The 12,187-nt window shown below is 40.1% G+C and overlaps 1 protein-coding gene across 4 annotated transcripts in view; it reads right to left on the bottom strand.

Annotated features, from left to right (window-relative positions):
* COP1 (COP1 E3 ubiquitin ligase) overlaps positions 1 to 10,911 on the bottom strand; it is a 245,993-nt gene extending 235,082 nt beyond the window's left edge. For 2 of the 4 annotated variants that reach the window (XM_032317088.1, XM_032317089.1), the window contains exon 1: positions 10,251 to 10,909. In XM_032317088.1, coding sequence (XP_032172979.1) covers positions 10,251 to 10,651 — 401 coding nt within the window. In that variant the 5' untranslated portion in view covers positions 10,652 to 10,909. Of the gene's footprint in view, positions 1 to 10,250 lie in introns of all 4 variants that reach the window. The other 2 variants (XM_032317091.1, XM_032317087.1) reach the window with 2 other exon arrangements.
* Positions 10,912 to 12,187: the final 1,276 nt, after the last annotated feature.

Here is a 12,187-nt window from a genome sequence, read left to right as displayed (position 1 = left end):
TTAAACAACGTATTTCTAAATAACCCACAGTTCAAACAAGAAATCACAATGGAAATTATAAAGTATCTGAAGTGAATGAAAATTAAAAGACACTACTAATGTGAGGATTAGAAAAGAAGGCCAAATCAATTATCTAAGCTTCCATATTCAGAAATGAAAAAAAAGATGAAATTCAAAATAGAAGCAAAGAAATAATAAAAATGAACCTGAAAATTAGTGAAATAGGAAATGGACAAACTATATAGAAAACCAAAATATCAAAACAATCTGAAAGGATTAGTAAAACTGATAACCCTCTAAACTGTTCAAGAAAAAAAGAGAAAACACAAATTTCCACTATCAGGAATGAAAGAAGCAGCAACCCTTCCAATTCCATAAGCATTAAGAGTATACGAAAATACTATGAACTTTATGTTGTAAATTCAATAACTTGTGTGAAATGGACAAATCCCTTAGCAGACAAACTACCAAACCTTACTCAAGAAATAAAGAACAGGAATAGCCCTTTATCTATTAAAGAAACTATAGTAAATAAAACCCTCCCACAAAAACTTTGGCTTCACTGGTGAATTCTACCAAACACTTAAGGAAGAAACATATTAATTCCATACAAACTCATTCAGAAAATAAAAGAGAGAACATTTATCATTCCCTCTTTAGAAAGGGGATACCAGCATTCCCCTGTGTGACGGGCTGAACTGTGTTTCCCCCAAATTCCTATGTTGAAATCCTAGCCCTCCAGTACCTCCAATTGTGACTATATTTGGAAATTGGGCCTTAGAGGTAAACATATTGGGCCCTAGTCCAATGACTTGTGTCCTTATAAAAAGAAATTAGAATACAGACAACACAAAGATCACAACGTGACCATGTGAAGACACATCAAGAAAGTGGTCATCTGTAAGCCAAGGAGGAACACAAACCTGTCGATACCTTGACCTTGGACTACTAACCTCTAAAACTATAAGAAAACAAATTTCTGTTATTTAAGCTACTCAGTCTGCTCATTACGGTATGGCAAACCTAGCACTAATACACCTGATACCAAAACCAAACCATACACACACACACACACACACTATATATGTACACATATATATACACATACATACATATATATATAAGTATATATATGTACACACACATACATGTATTTTTTATAAGAAAACCATACACCAGTATTACTCATAAATATATAAAACAATCCCTTTAAAAAATTAATGAATGGGGCATAAAAAAGGAAGTAAAACTGGAAATTGGAAAAAAAGTAAAACTGTCTTGATTTGCAGATGACATGATTATATTCTCAGAAAACTCCATAGATCTACCAAAAAACCATTAAAACAAGTAAATTCAACAATCACAGGATACAAGGTCAAAATACAAAAGTAAGTTTTATTTCTACACATTATCAACAATTAGAAATTGAAATTAAAATAATATTTACATCATCAAAAACATGAAATACTTAGGATTAAGTTTAACAAAATACGTGCAAGTTCCAAACACTGAAAAACTACAAAATTATAAAACACTACTAAGAGAAATTAAAGACCTAAATAATAGAAGAAATATACTATTGTCATGGTTCAGAGATTCAGTATCATTAAGATACTCTATCTTCCCAAATTGAGTCATAGAGTTGAAGTAACTCGAATTAAAATCCTAGCATGCTGTTTTGAAGAAATTGATAAGTTAATTCTAAAATCCATGAGGAAATGCAAAGGATCTAAATAACCAAAATGACTTTGAAATACAGGAACAAAGTTACACTATCTGGTATCAAGATTTACTAAAATGAACAGTAATCAGGATACTGTGGTATTTGCATAAGGATAAACATACAGATCAAGAGAAAAAGACTCCAGAAAAAAACCTTATACACATATGGCTAATTAATTTTTAAGAAAAGTTTCAAGAAAATTCCATGAGCAAAGATGGCTTTTTCAACAAATGGGTGCCACAATCAGTGGTTATCTAGGGAGGAAAGGAAAAATCTTCAACCCTTACCACACACAGTATATAAAAACTAACATGAAAGAATCATTTATCTATCCATGAGAAAACTAAAGAAATATATAAGACATCTATAGGAAATACAAAAGAATATATAAGAAATTTATATAAATATATATAAGAAATATACAAAAAATATATTATAAGAAATATATAAGAAATAAATATAATAATAAATATAAGAATATGTGAAATCTAGAATATATATTATATTATATATTATATATAATAAATAAGAAATATGTAAGAAAATCTTTTGACTTCACGCTAGGCAACAAATTCTTGGATAGAACAGAGAAGTCATAAACCATAAAAGGAACAAATGATAGACTAGACTTCAAACTTAAAACACTTGCACATCAAAAGACACTGTTAAAAAACAAAAAGGTAAGCAACAGACTGAGAGAAGACATCACAATATATAGGACTGACAAAATACTTGTATCCGGCATATATAAAGAACCCTCACAATTCAAGACAAGAGAAAAATGAGCAAAAGATTAGAACACTTTATAAAAAAGCGATGCACATGAGAAAATTAGCACATGGAAATATGTTCAATGTCATCAGTCATTAAGGCAATCCAAATTATAGTGAAAAACTACTACACACCCAATAAAATTTGAGACTTTGAAAAAAACTGAAATACCAAATGTTGACAAGAATATGGAACTGGAACTCTTCTACATTCCTGATAGAACTGCAAAATGATAGGGCGCCTGAGTGGCTCAGCTGGTTAAGCATCTGCAGTCTGCTCAGGTCATGATCCCAGGGTCCTGGGATGGAGTCCTGCATTGGACTCCCTGCTCAGGGGGGAGTCTCCCTCTGCCCCTCCCTTTGCCCCTCCCCCTGCTCGCTCACGCTCTCTCTTTCTCTCTCTCTATCCCCCTCTCTTGCTCTCACTCTTTCAAATAAAATCTTTTTAAAAAAAGAAATTCCTTATTTAAAAAATGAAATGCAAAATGATAATGATACAGCCACTTTTAATAACAATTTTGTAATGTATTATAAAGTTAAACATATACTTGGCCATACAACCCAGCCAATACATGCCTAAATATTTACCCAAGAGATATGAAGGTATGTTTACATGAATACCTGAATGTAAATGTTTTCAACTTTCTTCACATTGTCAAAAACTAGAAACAAAAAAACTCATGTTATATCCATGTGATGGAATACTACTCATCAATTAAAAGAGAAAAATTAGTGGAATATTCAATATCAAATCTGAAAAACATTATGCCAAATAAAAACAGACACAAAAGATTACCTACTGAATGACTCCCTTAATAAAAAATCCCAGGAAAGGGACGCCCGGGTGGCTCAGTAGTTAAGTGCCTTAACTCAGTAGGTTAACTCAGTAGGTTAAGTAGGTTAAGTGCTCAGTAGTTTAAGTGCTTTGACTCGGGTCATAATCCTGGGGCCCTAGGATTGAGTCCCACATCAGGCTCCCTGCTCAGCAGGGAGTCTACTTCTCCCTATCCTCATGCCCCTCCCCTGCACCCACCCACCTCCACTCATCCACATCTGCCTGTGTTCTCTCTCTAATAAATAAATAAAATCTTTTTTTAAAAAAATCCTAGGAAAAGCAAAACTATAGCACTAGAAAAATCACTGGTTGCCTGGTGCCAAAGTAAGGATAGCAGGGTATAAAGTGTAGGCAAAAGTGAACTTTCTAGAGTGATGGGGAAAATGTTCTAGATCTTAATTAGGATGCTGGTTACACAAATGTATTCATTTTTCAAAACTCACTGAACTGAGCTATGCAATTAAAAACAATGATTTCTGGGGCACCTGGGTGGCTCAGTCAGTTAAGCACCTGCCTTTGGCTCTTAGGGTCCTGGGATAGAGCCCCAAGTCAGGTTTCCTGCTCATCAGGGAGCCTGCTTCTGCCTCTTCCTCTGTCTCCCCACCCCAAGCCCCGCTTTTGCTCTCTCTCAAATAAATAAAATCTTCCTCTCTACCTTCATTTCCTCATCTATAAAATGGAAATGATAAAAGTATCTGTATCAAACAATTATGATGAAGATTGAAGAGCTAATGTTAAACCATCAGAATAGTGCCTGGCAAATAATAACATCTTATAGTAGAGAATGTATTTTACTAGGAGTATGTATACCAAGCCAATAGGTTAGTACAGCACATTCACTTTGGAGTGAACATGGCATTTATTGAGTTTCAAGTATCTAAAAGAGTCCCAAGAATAGTTATCTGTAATTTTCACTTAACCCACTTTGTCTCATTACCTCTATTAAAGCCAAAATGCCCATCCTTGAACTAATACTGAGGCCAGAGAATTCTAATACATGACTTGGTCCTGGTATCACGTGTTCCAACTCTGAATTTGGGGAAGAGCTCCCACACCAAATCACACAGACCAGGAAGAGAGGAGGATGGACTTCCGTAAGTTAATACCAGAATTACAACGAACAAGAAATCAGACCACCTATTACAACCCACCTTCCTCTCTATGTAGAAATAGAGACAAAATCAGTTCATGAAACTTAATTATGAAAAATGAAAGAGTAATTAACTTATATATGAAGATATGAAGAGAAAACATGTTACTCTCAATGAAACATTAGTTGAGATGGTAGGAACCTATACACCTAGCACCTGCCACATACATACATACATAAATAAATAAAGAGGGGGAAGTGAAGAACAAAGATGAAGAGACACCACATATAAAAACAAGAATTTAAGAAGCATTTTATTTTGTACAATACAAACCTTAACAGGAAAAAAAAAAGACTAGTTGCACTGTTAAAGCCTTCCTCCGAAGCTACAGAAGCTTTAAGAAAAGGGTTGCAGGCTAAAATAATTATTTATTTAAAACAGAAAGAAAACAACAGTAACAATATACACATGTAAGGAGAAAAAATGAGCAACAAGGTTTAAGGCTTTAGTTACTTTAATCAGTAACAATTTTTTTTAGGGGCATCTAGCTGGCTGGCACAGTCAGTAGAGCAATGACTCGATCTTGGGGTTGTGGATCGAGCCTCACGTTGGATGTAGAGATTACTTAAAAATATATATTTTTTTAAGTTTTTAAATTAAAAAATAGCAATTTTTAGAATATAACCAAATAAGTAATGTTGGCTTATTATCCGGAAAGGTTTCTAAAAGGAAAGGGAAGCTACTAATCAATACATTCTTTAATAATGAACTACTACTGCCTAGTACCTTCCTCTCAATTTACAGACCAGAATTCAAGTTGATAGTCTTTCATATCCTGCTTCATAATCTTCACATTCATTCGCTCTACCACTTGATTCACCTAAGTCTGCTGACAAGGATGCTGATAATCCATCATCTGATAGCCAGAAAGACCATAATGAACTACTATGATTTTATATCATTTCCCACAGAGTATCTTTTGCCATTGTTATCCAAATGACGCGCGCATTATAAAGCAAAAGATTCATCAGGTTTCAGTTTTGCAGATTCAAGGAAGTTCTCACCTGATGTTACTACAATAATAACATAATGAATTCTAAAGTTTATTTCAGTAGTTGAATATTACACTTTAAAAGCTCTTTAAGTTATAGTTAGTCCTATTTATAAGCTCACTGTGGTTTCAAAAGTCCATCTAAATTTTCCACTTACTTTTCTGTCACAAGGAAAATTATATATCATAATTCAGTGACTTTCAAATTGTTTTCAGCATGATACCCTATAAGATATACATCGTATGTAAGTATGTAATAACCAAAAGTTCAAACAAAGTTATCTTTATCATGACAAGTTATGCGACATCTCCTATCTTACCTCACTTTTTGGTAGTTTGAAAAACACAGTAGCAACAATGATCAACAGGTTTCATCTTTAGTGCTAAATGTGGTTAATAGGTAATGGCTTCCTAGAATGTTATGCTGAGGATTACGAGACATGTGAATTCAGAAAAGTTGCCATGGTACTAAGAGAAGCAACAACGCCAGGATATGATACCATAATTACATGACTAAAAGTCTCACTTCACATTAAATCCTGAGCTTCTTCAGGACAGTCTATTATTAATAGGATGACACAAGAGAGGCAGTCACATATTTATGAAACAGCAGATCTATCTAATGTAGATCCTATCTATTCTGTATCAGGTAGGTGATCAGAATTAATCTTCCCATAAGGGGCAATCTACTTGAAAATACTTATTTCCGCCTCAGAATAACTGAGACTTGCAGGACAGAAAACGTAATTTCAGGTAGCTGGAAAAGCTAATGCAGAGGCAGTAGTAATGTGCTAGAAGAAAGATGTCATTTTATTTTTTTTTTTTAAGATTTTATTTGTTTATTTGACAGACAGAGATCACAAGTAGGCAGAGAGGCAGGCAGAGAGAGAGAGAGGGAAGCAGGCTCCCTGCTGAGCAGAGAGCCCAATGCGGGACTCGATCCCAGGACCCTGAGATCATGACCTGAGCCGAAGGCAGCGGCTTAACCCACTGAGCCACCCAGGCGCCCCGAAAGATGTCATTTTAGACTCATAGTTTAGTTAAATGAACACGTAAGAAAAATAAGAAAAATCTAACAAAAACTGACTTTGAATTTCAAAGATTTATTCAACCTCAAACTAAATACTACTCTCCCCTGTACTACAAATTTTCCAACTATAAAACACCGTTAGAATTATCTGCAACTTGGGGTGCCTGGGTTGCTCAGTGGGTTAAAGCCTTTGCCTTCGGCTTGGGTCATGATCCCAGGGTCTCTGCTCCACGGTCCAGGGTCTCTCTGCATCAGGCTCTCTGCTTAGCGGGAGCCTGTTTCCCTTCCTCTCTCTCTACCTGGCTCTTTGCCTACTAATGATCTCTGTCTGTCAAATAAGTAAAATCTTTAAAAATACACATATATAAAGAAGAATTATCCGCAACTTGATAATACGTTGTATGAAACAAATAGTTAAGTGAAAACCATAAATCCCCAAAATGTTCATCAGTTCAGCAATTAAATATAAACTTACTTTCAAATATGACATAAGTCAAGAAAGGCCAATGTGTGTTACTGAAAATCAGGCATTGACTTTAAGTCAACTGTTCTCAAAAAAGGGTAAAAGGGCATGTCACTACCACCTGGAAAGCTTTTCCTAACTACACTGTCATTCTGCCCTCCAATTCTGGTCCCTCCTCTTTTTTTTTTTTTTTTTTTTTTTTTTTTTTTTAAAGATTTTATTTATTTATTTGAGAGAGAAACAGTGAGAGAGAGCATGAGCGAGGAGAAGGTCAGAGAGCGAAGCAGACTCCCCATGGAGCTGGGAGCCTGATGCGGGACTCGATCCCGGGACTCCGGGATCATGACCTGAGCCAAAGGCAGTCGTCCAACCAACTGAGCCACCCAGGCGTCCCTGGTCCCTCCTCTTGATGTGGGCAAGCAAACAGGCACGAGAATGGACAGGTTAGGGATAAAAACATTTCTCTCATGAGATTATTAAACAGTTGTTTCTCTCCAACCTACCACATTGTCAAATGAATAAATGAATAATGAATGAAATGAATAAATGAATAAATTAAATCCTTTTTTAAAAAAAAAAAGGACCACTAGGCTAAATACATGTGCTTATAAATTTTCTAATTTCATACAAATAAAGGACTAAGCTGAGAACTGGGAGATCTGGGTTCTCATTTTCCCCCATATCTGTCCAATCTGAAACAAAGTTACTTCTTTGTGCCTCAATGGGAATGTATTACATCAAAACTAGAAGTTATACATAACTTCCTGGAATTGTTCTTAAGGATAAAATCTTTAAAATGTGATGAATAAGGATTTATCATCATTATGCAAACTTTACCTTCACTTAGGTATAAAAGCATAAAGTAATCTGTTCACTGTCTGACCCTGAAGCATACAAGACAAGACCAACCACCCAGAGCTAATTAGAAATGAGAAAGAGTGGGGAGCCTGGGTGGCTCCCTCATCAAGGGTCTGCCTTCAGCTCAGGTCATGATCCCAGGGTCCTGGGATTGAGCTCCACATCAGGCTCCCTGCTCCTTGGGAAGCCTGCTTCTCCCTCTGCTTATATGCCCTCTCTCGCTGTCTCTCTCTGTGTCAAATAAATAAAATCTTAAAAAAAAAAAAGAAATGAAAAGGATTACTTGGGCCTTGACTAATCCCTATCTTCAACCCCAAAAGCTTGGCCAAAGCAAATCTAGCTTGAGAATTGGGAAAACAGATTCCCATTAATGAATTCTTCTGAATATTCAACCTCACCAGAAAAAGAAATTATGGACTAATGAGATTTTTAGAAAGTGAAGCAGTCACAATTTTTAACTGAAGACTTTCACTGGGCATTTCCAGGTTAGGAATTGGGACAATACACTGCAATTGTTAAAAATCAGTCTACGGCCATACCACCCTGAATACACCCAATCTCTTCTGAAACTGTTAAAAATTAGGTGACAGACAAAAATTTTAATAATCTTACCACCACCACCACCCCTCCTCAGAGGGGGAAAAAAATCAGTTTCCGCAGCTTATATGACTCTATGGCTTTCCAATTTCCTACAAAATGGCCAATAGTAATGCAACTCATATGGTTCCTGGCAGGCAGTCTGTGCCAAATAAGTATCTGTTGAATGAATGATTGATTCCTTTATTTCTCACATCTTCTACACCATTTCAGTATACCTGTATGAATGCTGGCATATGTTTTCTTTGAGCCTATTAAAAATTAAAATGCAGGGCACCTGGGTGGCTCAGGTCATGATCCCAGGGTCTTGGGATTGAGCCCCGCCCCCCAGCATCAGGCTCTCTGCATAGCAGGGAGCCTGCTTTCCCCCTCCCCCTCTACCTGCCTCTCTGCCTGCTTGTGATTTCTGTCAAATAAATAAATAAAATCTTTTTTAAAAATAAATAAATAAAAATTAAAATGTAAATGGTGGCTACAAAGACAAATTCTAAAAACTCTCATTTTGTTTCATCAGCTTCTACTTCATCATATGGTACTGTAGTGGGTATGAACACCAACAACTCTTAGACCCACCCATAAGCTGGTTAAATTATTTATAAATAACAAACACAATTATAGCCAAGTTTTAAGGCAAAATTAATTAACTGAGTCCAGAATAATTTAAGACCAAAGCAAAAATATGAACGAAGATATTTTTACTGCAAGAACTAGAAATTCCTATAGTGCCAGCTTCTAGCCCTATCTTAATGATGCCAAGTCACATCATCTTCAACACTGAAGTAAATCAACTTCCCCTATAATGACAGTGCAGGCCAACTTCCTATTAATATCCTATCAACCATTTCCTCTAAAGGAAAAGCAAAAAACCCTACCAGTTCTCACTTAGCTAAAAAGCAATTCCTTTCTCATAATCCTACCATTTGGATTGGGTTCTGGATACAAAAAAAAAAAAAAAAAATCAAAAATCCCAAAACACTTTCAGCAAAACAATCAACTCCATCTTTCACTTAATATGGATAACCCATCTATGCCAAATACCAGAACTGAATACTACTGTGTATCACTGAAGATGCCAACTAGGATGACAAAATGTCTAATATCCGGGCGTTTCTCAAATCAGAAGTTCCAGTGCACTATAGACTGTTACACAAATGTCAGTTACATCTGAGACATGGATAATGTTTTAATAAATGTGGCTCCCTCTTTCAAGGCATTCAAGGACAAGTCGAATATTTTGTAAACAGATTTTATGGCTACAGTAGCCTCAACAGCAGATTTAAAAGTGTCCTACCCTTTGAAGTGGGAGGATAGTTTTACACACACACACACACACACACACACACACACACACGCGAGGGGATACAGACATGAAATACTACTTCTTCTTAAAGTATCCATTCCCACGTCTAGAGCACCATTTACCCATACTTTCAACAAGCAAATTATGACCAACTCCATCCCTCAGCATCCCAGGAAGCTTAATCCTCTCCTTGGATCCTTTTACAAGTTTAATTCACTTCAACAAGCAATCCGGACTGATAGGGTGCCTAATTCACCAGTCAGAAAATTCAAGAGCCAACTTTCTCCTTTTATGCACAACCACTTATCTGATCTTCTTTCTCGCCCCCTCTTAATCACCCCCTCAACTCCCCTTCCTCGCCACCAGCACCCTTGCCTCGGGACTCCAATATTCCCCCATTCTCACCCCCATCAACCCCCAGCCTGAAAGTCTGCAGACACCGCCACCGCACCAACCAGACCCGGACCCCACCAGCCCAAACACGGCAAACTCCTCATTCAGGGAAGGGGAGGGCGATGCTCTTCAAACTCACCACACGAAGTCGTTGCTTTTGTCCTCGTAGGAATTGATGAGCCCGTTGCACAGGGGGGCGAGCAGAGGTCTCTTCCTGCTGCCGCTGCCGAGGCTGGAGCTGCTCCCTCCCACGCCGGCGCTGGGCCTGGCCGCGCAGCTGAGCCGAGACAGGCCCGCGGACACCGCCCCGCCGCCGCTGCCGGACACGGCGGCCGCCACCAGCACAGGCCGCGCCGGGCCCCCGAGGCCGCCCGAACCCGCGGCCTGGGCCGCTCCGCCGGACGCCGCCGCCGCCACCGCCGCGGAAGGGGGCGACGGGGAAGAGGACAAGGACGAGGAGGCGGAAGTCACCGAGGAGGCCGCCGAGGAGCCAGGGCTGGTCCCGGCGGAGCCCGACCCGGCCTGGCGGCTCCCAGACATCGTGACTCCCCCACCTCCGGCCGGGCGCTCGGAGAGGGACCGCGACCGCGACCCGCCGCCTCCCTCCCCTCAGCCTCAGTGCATCCTGAGGCCGCGCGCCGCGCCGGGAGGTGGGGCTGAGGAACAATAAAGTTGATTTTTTTTAAGGCGAGCCCACAGCAGCGTCCGACGGGAGGGGGCGGAGGAAACTAAGAAAGCGGAGGGGAAACCACTACCGCTGCCGAGGCCGCCACCGCCGCGGGCCCCGCCGCAGCCAACCGGGGCGCGCGGAGGGCCGGCCGTGCGCGCACGCGAGCGGCGGAAGGGGCGGGAGCGGCGGCGGAGACAACTTCGCGGGCCGCCGGGACGCGCACAGCGCGCCCCCGGTGGCGGCCTAGTAACGTCGGCCGCGCTCGTCCACAGCTGTTGTCGCTCGTGACGTACGGGGCGGGGCGGGGCAGGTTGTGCTACGGGTGAAAAGGCTACAAAGAGGGGAATGAATGATAGGGTGGTGCAATGGTTTGGGAGCTGGGGGAAAGAACGGAGTGCCGGCGGGAGGACTGCGCACGCGCGCTGGGCTTCGACCCTCGCGGCTGCCCCGGGTCTCCTGTCCACGCTCCGAGCGGCGCGGGCGCGGAGTCGCCGCCTCACGCCTGCGTGGGGGCGAGCTGCATTCCTGAACGTGGAGAGGGAGCGGTCGCTGTCGCTGTCGCTATCACCTAGGGTCTGGTGGTGTGACATACTGGCAGGTGCTTCTGAGCTGCGGTTTGAAGGCTCTGCAGACCCAGGAGCTCAGAGCTGTTGAAAAGAGCACTGGACTGAGAGTCAAAAAGTCTGGGCTATGCTGTTAAACCATTCCACAGTATTGTGAGGACTAAATTAAAATGAAGTTGGTGAACGGTGCTTTGTAGATTCCGAACATTGTAGCAGATGTTACCAATTTGATTGGTTTGACCATGCTGTCTTGTATCTTGAAAAATTATTTACCAAATTAAGCGTAACAATAATGGGAAAACAAATTATATTTAATCTCAACACAGCTTAGTCAGAACCTCGATGTAATGTGGATCTGATACATTTCTAGCACAAAACAAGGAAACCTGGCAGTTAATACCGCCCCCCCAAAAAAGTGCAATTTCTGGTAGTTTTTTGGAATATCAAAAATTGAATACAGATTTTCATTTTCCGTTTTAAGGATCCTCAAGATTCCGGGGGATATAAATTAGAAACAACAGGGTAATTTTCGGTGCCCTTTCCAGCTCTGTCATCCTGTGGTTCCTAGAGGGAAAGATCCCAGATTTAATTCTGTCCTGTGAGTTGAAGACCTTTCCCTAGGAACCTTTATCCATGCTGAAGGGACAGAACCAGGGAAGGGCCTAGATGAAGGCCCAGCAAAAAGACGTAGCCTTTCCTCTGAGCAGTGTTCCATCAAAAGGCTGTCTTCCTCAACTTTGACTTTACCGCTTACCTTCCTATTACCAGCTCACGTTTCTGCTCAGAATATGATATAGGAATGAGCTTATCAGATCTCCAAGAATCACCCTCTTTGTGTGAACA

The sequence above is a fragment of the Mustela erminea genome, chromosome 17 (genome assembly GCF_009829155.1).
Source record: "Mustela erminea isolate mMusErm1 chromosome 17, mMusErm1.Pri, whole genome shotgun sequence".
NCBI lineage: Eukaryota > Metazoa > Chordata > Mammalia > Carnivora > Mustelidae > Mustela > Mustela erminea.
Note: the sequence above shows the minus strand (reverse complement) of the source record. Positions and strands in the feature narration are given on the sequence as shown.